Raw genomic sequence first — 22,802 nt, 5'->3', positions numbered from 1 at the left:
CTTCACTGGTCATTCATGTCTTTACCTTTGCTGGGAGTCTACCTCCTGTTCGTTAACACCTCTTAACGAACATGAGACAAGAGCAGGCTTTTCAGTCTTGGGGAGATCGTGCAGTTTGTAGATGCAACTGTAACTTGCAGAGCAGAGGACTGGAATCCAAAGTCCTGATCTTTTAATACCTTTCTTAAAACTACAAACTTACCTTCTGCAAACCTTCAAAGTTACGCTGTGTGGGCACGGACTGCAGTTCTCTCCCAGGGTGGGTCTGTGTTCTGGCCCCTTGTGCGCTTTGCAGATTCCCATGTCCTTTAGCCGAACAATTTTGGAGCTCTGTTGGGTGGTAAAATCTACAGAATCACAGAAAGGTTTGGGTTGAAAGGGACCTTCAAAGCCCAGCCAGTCCAACCCCCCTGCAAGGAGCAGGGACATCTCCAACCAGATCAGGTTGCTCAGAGCCCCGGCCAACCTGGCCTTGGATGTTTCCAGGGATGGGGTGTCCACCACCTCTCTGGGCAACCTGGGCCAGTGTTCCTCCACCCTCAGTGTATAAAAATTTTTCCTAGTATCTAATTGGCACGTACTCAGAACCTTCTTATTCCCTTGTACGAGAGCAAAAGGGCAGGATGGTCCTGGGCTGTGTTTTCTTCTTCTGTACTGTGTGAAGCAGCAAGATTGCACCTGGGGCGTGCAAGACCTGCTCATTTCTCAAAACTGGGTAAAGCTTACCAAAAACTGTTACAGAAATGGATCTTCAACGTACGACCACTTTAATCTGCCTGCCTAAATGGCGTTTAAGTTTTAAACTTCTTCTCAGGGTTATATCCTAATGCTTCCACTCTCGCTGAGCCGTGCTGTGTCTTGCAGGGAACAGTATTTTCCCTCAACTGCATAGAGTATGGTGCTATAATTTGGGAATAATTTGGATTTTCAGAGGCTTGGTTCATCATTTTTGGCACAGCTGAGGCAAAGGGTTTGTGTGTTTGTGGATTTGTTTTTTGTACATGATCTAGAACATCAGTATCCGCTGCAGATACTTGACGGCAGGGTGCCCAAGAAATAGTCAGGGCTGCAGAGGGAAATGTGAGCGTTCCCGTGTGTTTTCGGGAGGTTTGATACACAATTTGTGTGTTCCTTTGGAAAATTGCTGCTGTGGTGTATTGTTGTGCATACGCCTGTTTTGACCACTGCTTGTATCTCGGTAATTATATTCACAGAATAAAAAGCAGATTTTTTTCCTTTGTTTTTTTTGTTGTATTGGATGATTCATTCGAGGTAAATTAATATTGAAACAAAAATCTTTTAAGGCCCTGAAAGTAAATTAGCTAACTCTGTTTAAAAAGATGTTATTTAATTTTACACTTTTAAATCATTATTCATGTAACTTAAACTAGGCAACAACTGGCTTATCCGCTCGGTAGTGATGATAATGAATTTCTAAGTATTACAGGCAAGAATGACTGTGTTTAATTTGTTGGCATTTGATTATATTCCACACAGCTACTGAGAACAGGACTTGGATCACATCATCGTTCCCAAGCACCTGGTACAGCAGGACCTGCTGGCATTTTTTTGTTTTTTTTCCTTCAAAAACCAGGTGCCCCGTAAATAAGAGCTGTACGCAGTAGGAGCGTTAGCGCAGCGGAAAGCAGGCTCCTGACACGACGCAGCCGGCGGCGTTCCCGCTGCTGATCTGGCGTGTGATGACTCGCAGGAGGATTGCATTAACCAAGTGACTGCCACATGCAATATTGATGAGCTTTGTACCTTGGGTTGCCAACGTGCAACAGGCATTTCCGCCAGCCTGGGTGCTCTGGGAGTGCGTTGGAGTTTGCGACGCCTTAAATATTCACACGTTTGTGACTTGATGCTGCAGGCTCTGAAGCACACGCCTTGTTTTAGGTGTACGTATAAATCTTGTGCTCTCGAGCCCTGTAATGCATATTTTGAAGAGCAATCAGCATGCTCCTTAATGATGATGTGTGGTTGCCTGAAAGACAAGATACGTGGAGCTTCCCTTGGAGGCAGCGTCTCAGCTGGACAAGAGCACTTCTTGGAGCTTTCACCTGTTAAATTTGGCTGCGTTATATAGCGTAGCGCTTCAGCGTCTTTCTCCCTGGGCATATATTTACATGTTAAACAGTATATGATGACTGCTAACTGCATGATCCTTTCTTCATCGGGCAGGATCCTATTAACTAACCCGCTTAAGCAGGCATTCACACGCCTCCGCAGAGCGAGCTCTGCAGCGTGGTGTTGGCCGGGATGCTGAGAGAACACGGCTTTGTCAGACTTTAAACCAGTTAGCTCTGGACTTCTGAGAATCTGTAAAAATGCAGGTGGAGGACATGAGCCAGGCTTATTTTTTTGCACCTCTTTGCAGCTGCTGAACACCTCCCTGTGCTGTCAGCCCGGTCATGGCAGCGCTGGCTGAGGGGGAGCCGGAGGCAGATGATGAAGACTGAACGTGTTTGGTGTTTAACCAGCCAGTGCATCTTTTTAAACAACTTGATTTAAATTTTCAAAGGCGTAAATAATAAAATATAAGCTATTTAGTCATTTGGGGAATGGAAACGCGTTTTTGCATTGCGGTTAATCTGAGGTGTATTTGTCAATAACATGCATTTTTAATCGCAGGAGAAGGCCAATGTTGCTATCCCCGGGCAACCCAAATCTCCCTGCTGTAGATACTTTTCTTCCTATGTCTGGGTATCCATCCCCTCCTCTTGAATACAGTGGATATTTCAAGTCTTTAGATACTCCTTTATTTCCCTACAATCATAATATTTATGTAAGTATCCTTGTATGTCCTTTTTGCAATAGTCCAGTGTGGCTTCTTGCAGCTCTTTTCTGTGCCCCAGCCCTTCACTGGTACGTGGCTTGTGCTGCGGCACGAGCAGTACATCCTCTGCTGTCTGGTCATGTTCTTGAGTGCGGGTTTAGAGAAGGTGATTTAGAAATGCTAAGTAGCAAGGACAGAGTAGCTGACAGTCACGATAAGAACTGAGAACCTAGAAGATTCTGAATTTCACCTTCAGTATCAGAGGTGTGTCATCATGATGTGTCGTATTGGAAACATCCCATCCTTCCAGCACTATCTAAACTTGTATCCCAAAGGACTGGTTTGAAGAACACTGGCATTGCCCTTGTCTCACGGAGAAAGCTCTCTTCAGTGATGTTCAAACCTGCGGTGGCCGTGGGCAATTGCTCTGCTTTTGCACATGTACATTTTATTTAGGGTTGAGTGTGAGAAGCTTTCAGAAAAATGAGCTTCAATAACAGGTCTGCTTGGTTTACTCTCCTGCAGGGCACGCCACTTTTGAACTGGGAGCTACGTGGATTCATGGTTCACATGGAAACCCAGTCTATCATCTAGCAGAAGACAATGGTTTACTTGAAGAGACTACTGATGGTGAGAGGAGTGTTGGGCGGATCAGTCTTTACTCCAAGAATGGGGTGGCTTATCATCTTACCAACAACGGGCAAAGGATCCCGAAAGATGTGGTTGAAGAATTCAGTGATTTATACAACGAGGTTGGTATTCAGCTGCTCTGTAGCTTTACCTGAAAACACTGGGAGTCCTTGACAGTTATAATGCTCCAGGTACTGGACAAAGGGAGAAAACCAGTAATTTCTTTGCAAAAAATCAATGCTTTATTTGCTCTCCTCTGCTTGACTTTACTCTGTCTCTGATGTGGGATTAACTCACTGGTGTTAGGAAGAGCAATCTTTCCACATTTGTCATCAGTTTAATCACTTCCAGTAACTATTGCTGGGGAGATCCAGTCAGTTGCTCTAGAAAGTTACTGCTTTAATGAAAAGGGTAAAGGAGGGATCAAATTACTAACCAAAGCAGAAGGCAAAACCTTAGCAACAACCAGCTAAATATTGTAGCCCCGTGTATTTTATTGATGTTATAAATACCATAGTGTGCTGTGTAGTACACCAAAGTCAGCGCAGTTTCGAAGGAATTGCAAGTTTTGTTGCATCAAGAGAAAAGGAACGTCATTTCTGGTAGATTCAGACCAGTGTGGACTTCAGTTTAAGGTTATTTTAACTTCTTTTGCCCGATGTTCAGTGACGTCCTTGTCAGCTCAGTGTAGATGTGATCGAAGAGCCAAGTAGAAAAAAAAAAACAAAACAAAACAAAAAACGAAAGAACTGGTTTGTGGTTTGACACCTATGAAAGACTGGTATTAGTTCTGTCTGCTTCCAGTAGGAAGATTTGGCCTAAGGTAGAGCGCAGTGGAAGAAGGAGGCTTGCCAAGGTTCATCGTAATTATTCCGTAGGTTTTTTTGTGTCACTTATGAAGTACATTTAGGGGGTGAATGCAGAATGACTAGTCCTCCAGGTGGTGTGAGCCCTCAGTGGGTTGTGTAAAACAGAGCAAAACGTTGTTTTCCTTGGGCTGTAGCCGTGCCTAAAACCTTCAGGTTTTCATCTGGCAGCGAACTTCACCAGCATTTGATGCTTGACTAAGCACGCGCGAGATTCAGGTTAATCTTGCATGCTTTACGTTTAAAAATACGTCCACGAGCATTTAGAAAGCCACCAGGAGAAAAATCACTGTACCCTGTAAATAATTATCAAGAATTGAAAGGGGAGCAGAAATGGAATTTTTTTTTTTCTTTTTGTTTAAAAAACTTCTGACACCGTCCTGGGGCTCTGAAGTGGAATCTGTGATGGGATGGCACAAAATCAGTTCAGTTTTAGAGAGGGGTAATAGGAATTAAAAAAAAAAAACTCATTACAGAAGGAATTTAGCAATGTATTGGCAGAAAGGGAATTATTCTTGGACAAATGGAGGTGGAGATAATTCTTCTGAACAACTTTTTCATGTTACTGCATTGAAAGCAGAACCAAAGCCAGCCAGGAAGCAAGACAGGTGAGCTGTGCGTGGAGCTTGATGAACAGCAACTAAGAGTAGAACAGAGAGAGGGAGTAAGTGGAAATACTGCAGTGAGCAGCATTATTTATGTAAATGGAACACTGCCAAACTGCAAACAGTGCTCCGTGATCATCCTGTCTCGAAGATGACAGGAAAATCTCCAGCAAAGGGAGGTGTCAGAGGCAGGCAGACTCCGCAGTGAGAAGAGAATACAAGGATGAGAGGTCCTTAGCTTTGAGATAGAGCTGATAAGATAAAGGCTACAACAAGGTGCCAGTGGTTTGGAAATGATTAATTTGGTAAATCTACCTTTCCTTTTAAAGCAGGAGAAAAGGGGCAGCGAGTGACATGAGAGAGCAACACATTAAAAGTTAATCTTCACGCCACACGTAATTAGCTTATCGTTGTCACAGGATATCTTTATTGCTAGGAGACGGAGAAGGCTTTCACATTTATGGATTGTAAAAATGTCTACAGCTACTCTCTGCGATAAAAATTATGTCAGGGACAGATGAAGCCAAGAAGAGGACATCGGCCAACCTCTTAACTGCTGGTGCTGGGGAGGTACTTTCTCTGTCTTCCTTCAACATGTGCTGGAATTTCTTGTGGGAGCAGCTCATGGTTTTGTTGAGCTTCTTGTCCAGTCCTTGTTGGGGTGTTGGATTGGACCATCTTTAGTGATTTAGAGACCACTGGCTGTGGCTTCTTCCCTGCACTGCTTAGGAAAAGTAGGAATTAAGGTGAGCGACGTGATCTCCTGGAAATCCATGTGCAGCAGGCGTGTGGCTTTGGGCGCCTTTTTCCTCTGGGTAGTTTTTTTTTTGTTGTTTTTTTTTTTGTTTGTTTTCTTCTACCCCCACCAGCATTTTTTTTTTTTTCTTGCATTTTCACTAGAGTCCATTCCATCATTTTTTTTTTTTTTTTTTTCATCCTGGCTGGCCAATACTCTCTTACTTTAACTGGTGATGAGATGAGTACTGGGGAGGAACAGTAGGAATGTAGTCTTCAGTTCTACTCCTCTGTTTAGTTTGGTTGTGTGGTGGTGGTTTTTTGTGGTGTTTTTTTTTTGTTTGTTTGTTTTTTTAGGAAGCAGGTTTTTGGGGGAGGTTTGTGATAACATCTTGAAGTTGTCCAGGATAAAAATCAATCTTACAAATCATCAAATCCTGGGGTCAGGCTCCTTCTCTGCTTTGTAGGAGCACCAAGACCCTTCTCAGAGCCTCAGGGCAGCCTGCTGTTAGCAATCCCACCATCATCTCATCTCTCAGGCTGCACCTCCCCCTTTAAAAGAGGCTGAGATATCAAAGGCTGTGACAAGTGCTGCCCTGACTTGAAAAGAGAAAAAAAAAAAAAACCCACAAACCAAAATAACCAGCAACCACATGATGTGTGCAAAACTAATCAGGGATGGAGCACTGGCATTAACAGTGGAAAATGTAGTCCTGAATGAACGGGGCTAAATTTGTCACAGTTTCAAATGCCTGCCCTCCCCTGCGCAGCCGGCTCGCTTCCCATGCGCTCGCACGCTGCCCTTCTTTCGCTGCAGCAGCTGCCACGTGCTGGGACTCCAACATATGCCTTCAGCCCTGCTCCCCCATCTGTATCTCTCCAGCCACAATTATCTTGTCAGCCGAACACCGAATCTGAGTGAATGCAAAGTACAGAGGGGTCTCCTTCGAGCGTTTCACTTGAGTACGTGGAGTCACTGAAGCTGGAGCCCAGCGAGGCAACGCTGAATTCAGCCTCCGCGTGCTGAATTTTCCTGGTGTGAAAGGCAAGGCACCCCAGTACCTCCGGAGCTTTGCCTCGCTCCTTCGTTTGGAAAGTCCTTATGCTTTTTTCCAGGCGCTTATCCAATCTTTTTTGGCTGGCTGCTTCTACTTCAAGTTTTGCTTCTTTTTGTTTGCAGTAGCCTGAATTTGTAATAGCTGTGGGGATGCCTCACAGAAGCCTTTATTTGGTTTTGAGACAGCCAGCAGTACGACTGCTCAGCTCTTCATTCCTGTAGCAGAAAGTTGCTTGTGAGGGGCTGTCTTTAACTGAGGGCAGTCAAGATCTGTCACGAGCTTGTGACTGAGGTGATCCAAATCCTCCTCTGTGAGAGCCCTAGATGCCTGCAAGGAAGGTCTCCAGTCTTGCAGAGCAGCTACCTGGTTTTCCAGCCCCGCGTTACCAAGCACTGCACCGTGAGAAAGGGCATCGAGCAGGACGGCTCTCCAGCCACTGTTGTTTAAGATTGTCCTTCCTAGGCCTTGTACTGTGTGGGGCTGGCACCGCTCCGGGTCATCGAGGGGCCATTTGGGCAGGCTCTCAAAGGAAGGAGGCACCAGCACTGCAAGGTTCCCCAGGGTCTGATGTCCGTGCCACGTATTCATAATCTTCCCACCTTCCTCTCCGCTCCTGCTAGGATTCCCCCAGGACTGAGGGGAGGATTTTGGCCTCTGCATGTTTATACTGCATCTTCATGGTTCTTAAAGCAAAGGGACAGGAGTGTGACGTTTGACGGTGATGTCTGCAGCTTCAGTGTCTGTGTGTGCATATAACTGCTGGGAAAATGTGAATAGGGACAACCCATCTCTGAGTTGCTCTTCTGTCCCCGCTAAGTCCTCATTTCCTTCTCCGAAGAGGTATTTCAGGCCAACTCTGAGGTTTTTGTAAAGGGTGGGACAGATGGTGAGCTTGACAAGTTAAATGCAGGTGAAAAATCACACTGCCTTGCCTGCCCAAGAATTTCACAGTCCATCAGCCAGCCTGATTTAGAAAAAATGCCTGGTTTTACTTAGGCTTTTCACTAAGGATGTGGTCCCTCAAGACCTGCTTCACAGGAACCCTCCCTTTAACAATCAGCTGATTAACGACCTTGTTATCTGTCAGCTTTCTCCTGTGTGCTGCACAGCTTCTGGGGGAGGGATGCAGCCAAAGAATGACAAAGTTTTCCACCCTTCTCACCCCACACCCTGTGCTGGGCTTCCTGCCATCCCCAATTAAAACTCCAGTGCCTTGTCTTGCGTTATCGTAGAAAGCAGGACCAAAGGGCCACCGAGAGTCACCGTTCCCTCCCTGCCCCTCTATTGCACTGACAGATGTCTGGCCTGGTAACAGCATGGACCTATCTCCGTCGAGGTTTTTTTTGCTGACCGGGGATTAAGTCACTGCAGTTTTTAAGCCAAATAAGAAAAAGACAATGGTATGGATCGTCACCGGTGCTGACAGGAAGGAGCGTGGATTGGGATGTGCTTTCCTGGCCTCCTTCAGTGCTGAGAAACTTCTTTATTTAGATTTGTTCTTCCTAAGAAACTGCGTCTTCCTGTGGTGGAGGAGCACGTAGGTAGTAAACACGTGGAGGTGGAAGCCTGTAGAAAACAGAGGGGACATCCCTGGTGGATGCCGTGTTCCCTGCGGAGACCTCCGCGGTGGGATGCCTCAAAGCTGGTCAGAAAGAAGACAGAAGCTGTAAGCTGAAGTGAAGCCATTTTAGGATTATGGCTGTTCAATTAACTCCTTTTATTTTCTGACCTTCAGACTCGTTTCCCTGCCAGACGGTATGTAAACCCTCAGAATTAGGGATGGAAATCTGCTTAGAATGAGTAGTCGCTTGAGATGTTCTGCATCTTTTGCTTCTGCTGATGGTTCTTACAGACAGGCTTCTAGGGCCAGTTGTTCTGCCCGAACCCAGAGGAGCTTTAGAGTGAGAAATGGTTAGGTCGTCGTGCTGCGATGTGAATTTGCCAGTGGTGGGAGCTGGGTATTTTGTAGAGTTAACTAGTCATTCAGATGGAGTTCTTGATGCTACCTTTCACCAGGCTCTTTGAAATAAAGCCTGCTTGAACTCTCTCAGGAACCCTTCTATCATCTCATCATGATGAAACAAGCGAAGGAGAACGCGTTTTCAAATCTCACAGATGCCTGTTCCCAGTGACTTCAGAGGTGGTCCCATAGAAAGCATCCCGTGATGACGCTTTCTGTTATTATAAGCAATTTCCCACCTGGGGAAGGAAAGCCTAGGTAACTCCAGCTCCAGACAGTACAGTTCTGCTCCTACTTCATCAGAAACCTTACGTGGGACTTGTAGTGAACCTTTTCCATCGTTGTGGAATTTGTTTGCTGTATGCGTACATTGAACAATATATTTTGAGTGTATTTTTGATTCTTTTATTATGACAATGTATCTCGAAATGTAGGATTCACTGTTCTTTCTCATCTTGCTTCTTACCCACAGCAGCTTTGCCTTCTATTCTTCATCAGATGATTCAGCACCTCCAAAAAGAGAAAACCAAAGAAATAACAGAGATTCTGAGAAAAAAAAAAAAAGTTTCCCTGCTCTCTGATCTATGGGATGATATATAGGGAAGACTTGATGTTTACAGCCATGCATTTCTGCTTTTTTCTCTGCTGGGCAATGAATAATACAACGGTTAATAAAACATACCCATGGCTCACTTATCCTGTTGGCCACATGGCAGCTGGGTTTTAACACAGCTTTGCTTGTCTTGTGAATGCGTTATCTGCTTATAGTGTGCAATCGGCTTATGAAAGCTGAGCTGCGTTCTGCTGACGCATGGTCTGTGCGGCTTGTACTTGCTGGAAATGGTTTGGGCCTCAGAAATCAGTGGACCTGAGAACCGTGGGATGTTGAAACTGCCAAAGGGCTTTTGGCATCAGGGGATATGGAAGTCATTATTTCCTTTCCTTTGCTGGAAGCCTTCATGCCCTGTAGGGCATTGGTCTCCACCTTTCTTGTCTGGAAATGTCCTTGGAAAGGCTGCGTCCCAGTCGGTGCTTACAGTTCTCTTCTGTATTCAGCAGTTCCACTCATTTTTTTTGTGACTTCTTCTCTTTTTCTGTAGTTTATGTTAGCTTTTTTTCATTCTTTCACTTTTTTTTCTTCACTTTCCTCCTCATCCCTTTTTTGTCCTTGTCTACTCTCCTTCCCCCATTCACTCGCAGACCTGCTTGCTCTTGCTCCTACCACTGCCATATGTTTTCCCTCACTGCCTCCCCTTCCTCATCATTCCTTTATTTTGCCTCCTCGAATTGACTTTACTCCTAAAACCCAAGAGAAAACCAAGCTTCTGGAGAGCATCAAGATGGGAAGAAACTGAAAAATGGTGAATTAGCCATATCAGCAGAGAGCGAGAATCTGTAGGAGCCTTCAAAGGAGAAGCTGCCGCAGTTCTGCCAGCTTCCTACCAAGCATTTACTTTTGAGTTGAACTCCTCACTAAGTCTGAATAATCTGTCTCCAAAGAAGGATCGTAAGTTGTAATCAAACCGTCATTGACAGGAAAAACTCACCGAGCAGAGATCTTGCCTCTCTACTTGTAACAGTACTGTGCACCCCTGTGGCATGATGTAAATGAGAAGGTGACTCATTCTGGACAAACAAGTCATTAACGGGATGAGTTGCGCTTCTGGGAGGCACCTTTTAAAAAACCTTTCCAGTGTTAAAAGGTTCCTTGGCGTTTTTCCATGGAAATGAAGGGCCGTGGTTCAACTGCAGGCTCTTCTGGCAGTATTGCAGACAGAAGTACTGGTTACTCCAGACGGCCACAAGCAGGTGGCCAGGGTGGGTGGTTGTTTTCTTGCTTTTAAGTAGGTTGTACGGTGGAAAACCAGGGTTAAACAAATATCAGAAAGATCTTTCCTTTGCCATGTCTGTGTTTGTTGCTTCATATTTTTCAGGGGACAATAGAAAACTTAATTATGAAAGTTAATTCCCCCACCCTAGTGGATTCCTGGGCATTATTGCTAAATAATTACAATAATGGAGAGGGTGGTTCCAGGTTAGAGCAGTCAAAGATCTGAGCCCTTCAACCTGGGAAGGGTTTTAGACACAGAGTCTGCACCTGGGATTGCACCTGAGACACCGAGGTGGGAGAAGAGCTGATGCTTTATTGCCAGATGTGAGGAAGTGCGTGGGTCCTGCTGCTTGAGTTCACTCCCAGTAGACTTTGGATGGAGACTGGGGCCAACTCAGGCTGTGACATTGCTTAGCAGAGCCAGGAATTACACGTAGCAAACCCAAGCCTGCTCTGTAGAGGTGCTCTGCCATCTGCACTATTAATAACTGGGCTGTTGCAGGTGAGTCAAGTTGGTTATCTTTGCCCAGAGGGAAGTGTTGCTTCCTGCCTTCTAAGCAGCATAGCTGTGGGTGCAACGTGACACGGCGTTGGAGCAGAGCGGACAACCAACTGCCAAAGCTGGCCTCTAGAGCTGGCAAGACAAGGTGATCTGAGTGCGCTGGGTTTGGATGGAGGAAAAAAGCATCCTGCTTGGGGCTTGGGTTCTGCTGTGGTTCATGTTTTCTGCCTTTCTGTCCTCTCTCTGGCAGGTCTATAACCTGACTCAGGAGTTCTTCCAACGAGGTAAACCAGTCAATGCTGAGAGCCAGAACAGTGTGGGCGTCTTTACACGGGACGTAGTGCGCAAACGTGTCAAGGCCGATCCGGATGACACAGAGGCCATCAAGAGGCTGAAACTAGCCATGATCCAGCAGTACCTTAAGGTGTGTGTGCACGTCACTGGTTTTTTTGTTTTAGCTAAGAGCAGACAAATCTTGAACCTCAGTCACATGGCTAAGCCTTGAGACACAAGAAATAATGCCTTTACTCATATTTTTTTGGTTTTTGTTTTTTTTTTTTCTCCTTACCGTAAGCTTCTAGCTTTCTAATTAGGAGATTTCCTAAGCCCTATTCAATTTTCTGGTGTGATTTAACATTTTCTTTCCACTTGAAGCTACTCTATTATAAAGTTCTTTTAGTTACATTGTCTCCTGCCTTACACCTGGGACCCATGATCCAGCCTGAGCATCTTTTGCTCCCTTCTGCCTCTGTCCATGTCTCAGAGACCAGAAGAAATGTAACTTTGATACTAGTAATTTGCTGAAGAAATCCCTAGAAAGCATTTTGAAGGTAAAGCATTAAAATCAAAGGTAGCTTGTATAAACCCATGTCCTAATCGTCTTTCCTCACAGCTTCCCTAGTTCTTTTTATCTCCTTCGTGGCTCAGCCTAAATGAGATCTCTGTGGGATGAGGACTTAATGCTGCAGCAAGCACACCACAAGTCAAGTGAAATAGTCTTTCCTATTTCAATTATAGTGACTTAAAGACTTATGGAATCGGGCAGGGGAGCCAAGTGGAACTCTGTGATGTGGGTAATTGCGTGGTATTCACTATTTACAGGTGGGAAGCTGAAACAAGGAGAAATAAAGACCTAAAGAGTCTCACAGGAGGTCTGTGATAAAGCTGAGATTTGAAGCAAGGCATCCTCGGTGCTGTTCCGATATCTCAGTGTCCTAACCCAAGAATTTATACCACAGGGCGTCTCCACAGCTGCCACATAAAGACAAGTTATTTATTGTGTTATCCGTGTAACATCACTCATGCAGACAATGTTAGATATTTGATATAGCTCTTGTTTTCCTGGTGGTTACTTCTGCAGCTCTCACAAATCCTTCCATGTGTAAATACCTGAGAACAACAAAGCTGCTGACACTTAAGACCATCAGATCAGAGTGGCTGCTGAGAGAGTGGGGATTAACTGGTGTCTCGGGCAAAGTAGCTGCCTGGTTTTCTCCCTGGCGTTTGACCACACATGGTCATTAAAGTGTGGAAAGGTCTGGAAAATTGGCCAGTGGAGGGATGGAATTGTAACGTTCCCTTTGCCTAAAATGCTTAAAGAATTATAATGTGCAAATCATTGTGACTCCGGTGATTCGAAGATTTTAAGATCACTGTGTCCCATGCATCAGTATTATCGTTAGAAACTTATCACAGGACAGGCCAAACATCCTGCCTTTGTTCCAGGGATTGTTGCAAGCTGCAGCTATGCCTGATACTCCTGCAAATACTCCCAAATCTAAAGCTTTGATAATCACATCAAGCGAATCAAATGCAAACGTCTCACATCTTGGCATTTCCCTTTTCTGTCTCCTTCAGTTCTTTCTGTGCCGGGTCTTCTCGCCTCCTGCAGATCATTAGCTTGCTGATTGCTGACTGTTTGACAGCATGTCAAAAGCTGCAGACAGCAGAAATAGCTGCCAAAAGTTTTTCGTGGCTCCTCATGGGATCGCTTATTAACATTGGAAAGAGCGTCTGATTAACGTAGCTCCAGCTTCTGTTGTAGAAGCACCAAGCAGCCAGTCCCTGGCCGGTGAAATGTGTTTTAAAGGACAGAAACCAGTCAGAACTGTAACCCAGAGTCCTGCAGAACCGGAGACATCATCTCTGAACTCTGGCCGATGCAACCGTGGCCCGTGCAACCAAAAGTGACGCAGCTTGTTACCATGAAAAAATGGTTCCTCTGGTTGGAAGGAAGGCGATGGATTGATTTTTGTCAGATCCTCTGGCCAAACACTTATTTACCAGCACAACCAGTGTGGTTTAAGAGTGAGATTCAGGATCCTCTGTGCCCTTGACGATGTTGTGCTGCGGCAAAATGAGTTGCTTTGTGGCAATATGGCTTTTGTGTTGTTTTTCCTCAGGTAGAGAGTTGTGAGAGCAGCTCCCACAGCATGGATGAAGTCTCGCTCAGTGAATTTGGGGAATGGACCGAAATCCCTGGGGCTCATCACATCATTCCTTGCGGTTTCATTAAAATCGTGGAGATTTTGGCCCGCTCCATTCCAGAGTCTGTCATTCAGCTCCGCAAGCCGGTCAAGTGCATCCACTGGAACCAGTCGGTCAGCAAAGAGATTGAGAGGGTGGCTGACCACAACAGTGACCTCCCTGAGGAGGACAAGGGCTCCGATGTCTTCGTAGAGTGCGAGGACTGTGAATTCATCCCAGCTGACCATGTCATTGTGACTGTGTCTCTGGGAGTCTTGAAGAAACGCCATGAGAGCCTGTTTCATCCCCGCTTGCCTGAGGAGAAGGTGATGGCCATTGAGAAACTAGGAATCAATACGACTGACAAGATTTTCCTGGAGTTCGAAGAGCCTTTCTGGAGCTCTGAATGCAACAGCATTCAATTTGTCTGGGAAGACGAGGCAGAGAGTGAGAGTTTGACTTATCCTGAGGAGCTGTGGTACAAGAAGATCTGCAGCTTTGATGTACTCTACCCACCAGAGAGGTACGGCCATGTCCTGAGTGGCTGGATCTGTGGAGAAGAGGCTTTGATTATGGAGAAGTGCGACGATGAAACCGTGGCAGAAACCTGCACCGAAATGCTACGTAAATTTACAGGTCAGCCACGCTTTGGTTCCTTTGGTGAGTGAAGAGGGAGAGTGGGGCTGGGGTGTTGAATAACCGCTAGGAAGGAAATGCACTGAGTAATTTTTAGTTCTTTGGCATTTTATGTCCCTTTGATTGGGCTGTGCCTCTGCTTCCAGCATACTCTCTGCTTGGGTGTGCCTGAAAGCTATTTATACCGAGGGGCTGATAACCAGCTCAGGAAGTGGTGGGTAGAAGTGCTTGAGGATTCCACATCCTCTGCTTTGTTTAATCACAAATAACTCTTTAGCAGCTGGAGCTGTGGGACCTGGGGCTCCTGAGGACTGATCTCAGCTGTGGAAAGCAGCGTAGCTCTTTCAGAGCCAGGGGAGTTGAACCTGTTTAGATCAGCTGAGATGTGGCAGGAGAATCACATCCCTGACTTCCATCTAACATGAGGCTGTAGGGAAATGTCATTTGCCTAAATTTTGAAGAATCCATTGATCTTGAGAGCTTCCATTTTCTGGGTGCCTCACCTAAACCTTCCTGGACTTCACAGATTTCACGTTTACTTGAGCACACATCACATTAAAGGCAGCAGTTGAAGCAAGACAGATCTTAGGGGTATTACGCTGAGAAAATCCAAGATGGAATCACTAAAAGTAGCAAGACTTGAACACGCTGGGCCTTAGTTTATCTGCAGTCACTTCTCTAGAGGTTGCACACCTTCCCAAGAAAAGGGCTTTTTGTATCTGCGGAGGTCTTTGAGATCCTCTGCTGGAAGACACTGCACAAGCGCAAGCGTAGAGTCGTAACGCTGAAAGAAATAGCAGTTGACTCATTGGCAGCCTTGAAATAAGGGTTTAGAATTTATACATAATTATAAGCAATTGTAAGAGCAGCACCCTCCGTGATTAGATGCATTTTATGCTATTCTAGAGATGTGTCCCATGATTAAGCTATTAATATCTGTCTGTTAACGCGTGTTAGCCAAATCTCAACACCCAGTGGGTTTCCAGCCTTACCCCTTGTCCATGGACCTCCAATTAACTGAAGAAATTTGCTTTCGCAAGTGTAGCTTTCCACTGTGCTTACAGACCATTTGCTACCAACAACATGGAGATCTAGAGAAGGATTCTGGGAAACTGAGGACTACCTGCCTAACTGGCTACTGCCGAAAGAGCTTTTACGTTTAACTGCTCTCTTCAGAATTCATAAGGTAGATTCAGAAACTCTAATGCAGTGACCGACATGGAATCCTTGTTTCAGCTTGTTTGGTGTTGCATGTATGCTGGATGATGAACCCGTGGCTCCTCTGCAGAGCAGGATGAATCAGTGAATGCTGGCCAGCTTCTGCCTCCTGAGCTTTTTGTTTGCAGTGGTGGGAGCACCTGCGTTAGGTTGGAATGTCAGTAGATACATACCTTCTTTCATCCTGACTTTGGCAGGCCAACTGCTGCCCTACGTAGGCATAGCAAAAGGTTCTTCTCCTCATTAAAGCCAAGTTGTTCCAGTGCTGACATCTCCCAGAGCGTATAAACAACCTTTTTTGTTGCAGCTCTTCTTGCTTAGGATCTCTTTTTTTCTAAAATACCTCAATTCATCAGTGGGAATTTGGCTCTCAGGTCTTTCTTAGTTTGGCAGGTGGGAATATAGTCTTTCTCTTCCTTCTTGGGCTCCTTCGCTGTTGTTTGTGTGTGTTGGACATTCCTCTCTTCCTCCCAGGATGGAAATATGTTGGCACTGGTTATCAGTACGTGCTGCAGTTGCTCTTCCAGCTGCAGCTGGTCACTGTCCATCAGACTCTTCAGCGGTGTGAGCTCTGTCTCAGCCTTCTGTTAATCCTGGGTAATCTAACCCCGGAGAATTTCCGATTGGGTTCACCAGGGCCTTGCCCTGCAATGAATGTTTTGCACATAAGCTGAGAGATCACCTCTCAGCCGCTCGAAACTGCGAGAAGAAAACCTGTCCTTGGAGCATGCATTATGCAACGTGACTTGTTCCACTTCCTGCCCCAAAAACTTGTTAGTTTGGAGAAGACCTTTTGACAGAACTTTCAGGATGGCCTCACTAAAGTGGCTGGGTTTATCCTGTTACTCTTGCTCCCCTACCATCTTCTCCACTGATCTGTTTCGTTGGTAGTGTGAGAGTGGGGTAGACCAGCTGGGAGGTGGTTGAGGGGTGACAAAGCAGCCTTCTGTCTATCATCTCACCGTAGTCATTTCTGACACTGGTCTTCTCTGGTCCAATTAGCACCACCAGCTTTTAAAGCATTTCCCACCACCCAACTTCATGTAAGTCAGCTGAGTTGGGAAACTAGTCTTCCTCGGATCCTAAGCTCAGTGGAAAGACTCTTCCATAAGGCGGTTCAGATCTTCCACACCTCACTTGGTGCTCTGTGACATCTTCTGAAAAAACTTTTCTCTGCTGAGTATAGAGGGAGCCTCATATTCAGGAATGAAAGTCGATAGTATGAGCCCGTTTTGCCTTTTGTAGCTTTCGCGTTCAGGATATAAAGCTTTCCACGTTCTTATTTCTCATTCTTCTATTGAAGAATTAATGCATTAGCCAGGTGGGTTCCCATCTTCAGCTATGTCTTCCCAGTCCATTGCTCATGGAGGCCTTTGCTTTTGCCTTCAGAGAGTTGTTAGACCAGTCCTATGTTAAATCTGTTCCTTTAGACTTGGTGTTATTTCACACTGAGAATTTCTTGCTGAGATCTGAGATGATCTGCCTCTGTGACCTTAAATTTCACAGGCAGGTTAGTGCTGTGGATTATCTGGCTTTGCTGTGAAAAGCTCTGAGGATTGTTGTGACCTAAGAACCAGTGACAATTACTGCTTTTCACGACTGGGTGGCTGAAAAGCGGCGTCCTCTAAATCTGATTAAATGGAATGGCTTTGAACAATTAAAAGTCTTGCTCTGGTTTCTTTGTTGGCTAAACTCCTAGTGTTAGAAGCCAGAAGGCAATAATTGCAAGCCTGCTGCTTTCTGAAGGACTCACTGATGTGTCAGGCTGGGGCTGGAGATGCCCTGAGTTGTCCTCCCCATCCAGGTATTTCTCTAGAGGAAAACCGATCTCGATACCCTAATGTCTCTCTGGTGGCTGCAGACACTAATATGTGGGTAGTAGCACGGGTCTCTGTTGGCCTTGATGGCATCTCAGGTAGACAACTAAATTTGGGTGTCTTAATTTAGATCTGAGAGTTGATTTTATGGTAATCCTGTGTCTCATCATCAGCCACGTAACCAATAAATCTATGTACCCACACCTCCCAGCAGCTGGATAAAGACGGGATTCTTCTTCCTAACCTCACAAGAGGGAACCTGTGGCATAAAGATATGTGCTCTCCTATTTCAGTGAAGGCTAAGGTCTTTTTTTAGCCAGTTTCTTTCTTTGGACAGTGGAAACATAGAAGTTTCTCCATTTGTGTTAGAATCACAGAATGGTTTGGGTGGGAAGGGACCTTTCAAGCCCATCCAGTCCAACCCCCCTGCAAGGAGCGGGGACATCTCCAACTAGATTAGGTTGCTCAGAGCCCCGGCCAACCTGGCCTTGAAATTAATTAATTTCAGGTATTAATTATTACTTTTATCTGTAGGCAAAGGCACATGTTTGCTCATTTATTTAAGAGCAGATTGAGAAAGTCCAATTAAATATGTTCCTTGAACGAGTGTGGCCCTGCCAGTCTTTGACGTTTCTGTCTTGCAAAGAACAGTTCAGGATCAGAGCTTGCATTATGTGTTCCCATGTGACCTTCAGCCAAGCTCCTCCTTTCTGTGTGCGGCAGAAACGAAGGTCTTCTGATTTTTCTCTCAGAAACAACTCCTCGCATAAAAGAAAGAGCAGAAATGCAGAAGCATGGGCTGCACAGGAGACACTTGCAGGCTGAGGAGCCCTCATCTCATTGCTTGTAATGCTGTCTTCTGAATGTTCATAATCTTGTTATCGACATCTTGTTGGCTCCTGCATTGAAAATCTGGGTACAGTGGAACATGAGAACGTACACCAGCCACTGCAGAGGCTCCTCTCCTTTGAAAATACCTTGTGGGATTGTTTTGGTGTCATGCAATGTGATGGCTGACTGCTTTGGCCTGTTTGGTGGTGTGTTGTCTAACAGCTCTCATGATGTGTTCTCCTGGGCTTTCCCACAGCCTTAAAAATAAAACGCGCTAACTTACTTCCTTGACACATCTGAGAGCTCCCCGTTCCCAAACTCCCTTGGGCTTTTCACTTCCATCCCAGGCATTCCTGCTTTGAAGATTCTTGGAGGAGCATATTTTAGAGGCTTTGTTATGCTGAGTTGTTACTCCTGAAACAACATTCAGTTGTAGGACGTATGTTGTTTGCAGGGTGTATTTATCTGCTAGCCTGTGCCATATTTTGATCTGGGGGTTAGTGGTTAGAAAGTGTTCAACATCCAGGAGCCTTTGCTCTGTTTCAGCCTTGGGTTTCATAGTGCTGGTTGACACACACTACTCCTGAACGTAGAAGCTGAACCAGGGAAGTAACCCACTTCTGATTTTAAGGAAGAAAGAGCCCGACTAAATAATTGTTTAGTAGAACTCAATAACGTAGTGCCTAACTGGTCTTTACGGTTGGTGTTCCTCTCTAAGCCCTGAGAAGAAGGAAGTGGAGGAATTTGGATAATCTTCATAGCAGTCTAAGCAAACTGAGATGTTAGAGTCAGGATCTGAAGCAAGCACAGGAGCTGTGCAAGATGCAGACATGTCTCGATACTCTTACTTGTGCTGACAGTATCTTAGAATCACAGAATCATTTAGGAGCTTTAAGATCATTGAGTCCAACCATTAACCTAGCACTGCCAAGTCCACCACTGAACCACGTCCCTAAGCACCACATCTACACGTCTTTTTTAAATCCCTTCTGGGATGGGGACTCCACCACTTCCCTGGGCAGCCTCTTCCAGTGCTTGCCAGTCCTTTTGGTGAAGAAGATTTAGACTGAACCCAAGTAGCTGAACCTTGCCTGGGTGGGTGAGGTTGCCTGAAGGGTGCATCTCAGCTCTCCTGCAGAGGGAATTTCTCTTCATTGCAATTCTCCATGTCCCATCTCTCCATTCCTCTCCTGCCAAGCCAGATATGACGCCAGCAAAATCTCAGTCAATGACCCTGAGATGGTCCCAAACCAGCTAGCAAGAGGGCCTCTAAAGTATGACCTTCTCTTCTGCCACCAGCTGGTGGGCTGCCTTGGCTCTGGTCCTGGATCCCATGTGCTCCTGTACTCCTTGGGATGGGGACGGTGGTTGATGATGGCCCTATAATTGGTGCACTCAGGTGCCCCTCATCTCTAGGTCCTGCATACTTTTACCAGTGGAAATCATACAGCAATTTAGAAATCCTACTTTCAGCCTCAAAAGCCATCGGCATCCCACAAAATGGGTCTGTTGGATTTTAGGTGCATTTTGGGTGCAACGGGGTAGCAGTTGGAGTGAGTAACACAGATTGTGAGAACTTTCTAACAAGTTTTCCTGTGCCACCACATAATGAGGATTTGCCTTCTAACATCCTTATCTCTGTCCCTCTTTGGAGCTGCACGTCTCTCCCAAGACCACCTACACATCCAGTTTAGACCGGTCACTCAATTAAATACCTAAAATTAGGTGAGATCAATCATATGCTTGATCGCTGCCAGGCTCTCCATGGCAAATGAGACCAGGAGGTGCTCATGAAAATTTTCAACCAGTGTCCGGCGTTCCCTGAAGCTCCCCAGTCTTTGAGGAACATAAACATATTAATGATCTTTCCCAAAATGGATTAAAAGGGCTGCTATTTCTGGTATATAGATACCTAGGCCTCAGTAATGGAAGAGAGATCAGGTTTAGGGCCCCTTCCCTGTAGCCTGCAGGCTCTGCTAGGATGTGTTCTCCATTGTGTGGTGCCGTCGACACGCTGGAAGGGAGGGATGCCATCCAGAGGGCCCTTGACAGGCTGGAGAGGTGGGCCCGTGCCAACCTCATGGAGTTCAACCAGGCCACGTGCAAGGTCCTGTACCTGGGTCGTGGCAATCCCAGGCACAAATACAGGCTGGGCGGGGAATGGATCGAGAGCAGCCCTGAGGAGAAGGACTTGGGAGTGATGGTGGATGAGAAGCTCAACATGAGCAGGCAATGCGTCCTTGTGGCCCAGAAGGCCAACCGCATCCTGGGCTGCATCAAGAGGGGCGTGGGCAGCAGGTTGAGGGAGGTGATTCTCCCCTTCTACTCTGCCCTGGTGAGACCCCACCTGGAGTACTGTGTCCAGTTCTGGAGCCCCCAACACAAGAAGGACATGGACCAGTTGGAGAAGATCCAGAGGAGGCCACAAAGATGATAAAAGGGCTGGAGCAGCTCTGCTGTGAGGCCAGGCTGAGAGAGCTGGGGCTGTTCAGCCTGCAGAAAAGGAGGCTCTGGGGAGACCTGATAGCAGCCTTCCAGTGCCTAAAGGGGGCCTACAGGAAAGGTGGGGAGAGGCTGTTCAGTAGGGCCTGTTCCGATAGGACAAGGGGTAATGATTTAAAATAGAGGGGGGTAGATTTAGATTGGAAATTAGGAAACAGTTTTTTACAATGGGAGTTGTAGAACACTGGCCCGGGTTGCCCAGAGAGGCGGTGGATGCCCTATCCCTGGAAACGTTCAAGGCCAGGTTGGCCGGGGCTCTGAGCAACCTGATCTGGTTGGAGATGTCCCTGCTCCTGGCAGGGGGGTTGGACTGGGTGGGCTTTGAAGGTCCCTTCCAACCCAAACCATTCTGTGATTCTATGATTCTATAAATCAGGCTGAACACGTGCCACCTCACACCTTGGACGGGCATTGCCATGTTTTCTCTTGGACACGGTCTTACTTTCTGTCTTCTCCTGCTTTCTACCCAGGGAATCCAAACATTCCGAAACCTCGCCGGATCCTGCGGTCCTCCTGGGGCAGCAATCCCAACTTCCGTGGATCCTACTCTTACACCCAAGTTGGGTCTAGCGGCGCTGATGTCGAGAAACTCGCTAAACCACTGCCTTATGCTGAAAGCTCCAAAACTGCTGTAAGTACGGCCCAGATCAGTTCCGCGGGAAGAATACGAACGTGACGCTGGGCAGTGGGTTTTCTCGGAGGGAGGTTGAAAGAGAGAGGCTCTGGTTGGGTCTCCAGTAGTGTGCTTTCCAGTTTTTTATTCCTTCCCCATCTGGACAAGTGATGTATGTAGGATTTTGCCTCTTCAACGTGTGAGAGGTGCATATTAGGAAACCTGCCTGTGTTGGCAGTAGAGGGTGAGGGAGGCCCAATCCTTGGCTGGGGACGATGAATTTGCTCCTCAGACACTACCTTTGCGTTCTCAATATTGCAAGGAGAGCAAGAGCACACGTGGAGTTAGTCACCACAGCTCAGCTGATGAGCAGTAACATATTAAGCCAAACTCACCCCATCGTCGGGATTATGTCTCCAAAGACGACGGCTGGTGAACGTGCAGCCTCCAAGCTGCTGCCCAGTTCATTTCCTCCACCCAGAGCCTCAACCCACCATGTCATTTTATTCAGCACAGAAATCTGTTTTACAAGGTTGCAGGAGCTTTAGGAATCTTTCTCTGTAGTTCCTAGGGAAGTGAGGTACATGAAATTCCTACTGCAGAACTGAGTTGGCAGCAATTTTATCATCTGATTGTTGATATAAGAGATGAGACCCTGTGTCTCACCCTGTTTTGAGACACATCTATTTCTCCTTCTGAAATTGCTGTCCAGAAAAAGAAATCCTTAATGTGCAACCAGCTAAACTATAATTCAGGGGAGCAAAGAGAGGAGTCGATAGAAGTAAGGTGCTGAGTGACTCCGAGGATCTGGCTCTGGGATGGTGCCTCAGCCCTGCAAACAGCTCCACGCAGGCAGAGCAACAAAGACGAGCTCGACATTGGCAGACACGTGCTGTCCCTGTCCCCGGGGTGCACCATGTTGGGATTTGGAGAACCAATGCTCTAAAAACACCGGTGGTGTCAGCTCGTGGCGGTGTGAAAGGACACGGAAAGTTTTGTCTCCTCGTGTCTGCTTTCCAGTACGTGCCGCTGAGCTTTTTTGCTTTTCTCATCCTCTCCAGCCGATGCAGGTGATGTTTTCAGGGGAGGCCACTCACAGGAAGTATTATTCCACTACCCATGGTGCTGTGCTTTCTGGGCAGAGAGAGGCCGCTCACCTCATTGAGATGTACCAGGACCTCCTGCAGTGCCGGAGCTGAAAGGCCCCATGTTTGCCAACACCACTGACTCCCAAATCCTTGTACAGGTGTGTGGAGGGGTTCTTTTTTTAATTTCAGTTCACGGTAGAACAGCCTTTTATCTTTTTCTATTAAATAAAAGAGCCCTAACTGTTTAAAAAGGTAGTCATCAGTAGCTTCATTTCCATGTGCTGTATTGTTAACAGGGAAGGGTGCTCCTTTTGTCTGGTAAACTGTTTCTTTGTCATTTTAATTCTAACTTCACTTCTGGTGCCTGTCATATATATTTTTTTTTCCATTCTGTATTGTAAGTGCCTTCGATACTAAAATAAATGTTGTAATAAAAAGACCGGGTGCTTTGATTCTTCCTGGACACTTCACTCAGTAACTTGCAACTCTTTTATTCAACGTTACATCTGCCTATAATGATAGAATGGTTTGGGTTGGAAGGGACCTTCAAAGCCCACCCAGTCCAACCCCCCTGCACGGAGCAGGGACATCTCCAACCGGATCAGGTTGCTCAGAGCCCCGGCCAACCTGGCCTTGAACATTTTGTGAGGGAGTTTGTCTTCTCT

The 22,802-nt window shown here is 46.2% G+C and overlaps 1 protein-coding gene across 2 annotated transcripts in view; it reads left to right on the top strand.

Annotated features, from left to right (window-relative positions):
- SMOX (spermine oxidase) overlaps positions 1-22,577 on the top strand; it is a 52,855-nt gene extending 30,278 nt beyond the window's left edge. For both annotated transcript variants that reach the window (XM_086746893.1, XM_086746894.1), the window contains 5 exons: positions 3,305-3,531; positions 11,217-11,390; positions 13,369-14,068; positions 20,907-21,067; positions 22,111-22,577. In XM_086746893.1, the coding sequence (XP_086603019.1) occupies positions 3,305-3,531; positions 11,217-11,390; positions 13,369-14,068; positions 20,907-21,067; positions 22,111-22,248 (1,400 nt within the window). In that variant the 3' untranslated portion in view covers positions 22,249-22,577. The remainder of the gene's footprint in view (positions 1-3,304; positions 3,532-11,216; positions 11,391-13,368; positions 14,069-20,906; positions 21,068-22,110) is intronic.
- The last annotated feature ends 225 nt before the right edge of the window (positions 22,578-22,802 follow it).

The sequence above is a fragment of the Chlamydotis macqueenii genome, chromosome 4, assembly GCF_036417535.1.
Source record: "Chlamydotis macqueenii isolate bChlMac1 chromosome 4, bChlMac1.mat, whole genome shotgun sequence".
Classification (NCBI taxonomy): Eukaryota; Metazoa; Chordata; class Aves; order Otidiformes; family Otididae; genus Chlamydotis; species Chlamydotis macqueenii.
The sequence above is the reverse complement of the archived record's forward strand: the minus strand, read 5'-3'. Positions and strand labels throughout refer to the sequence as shown.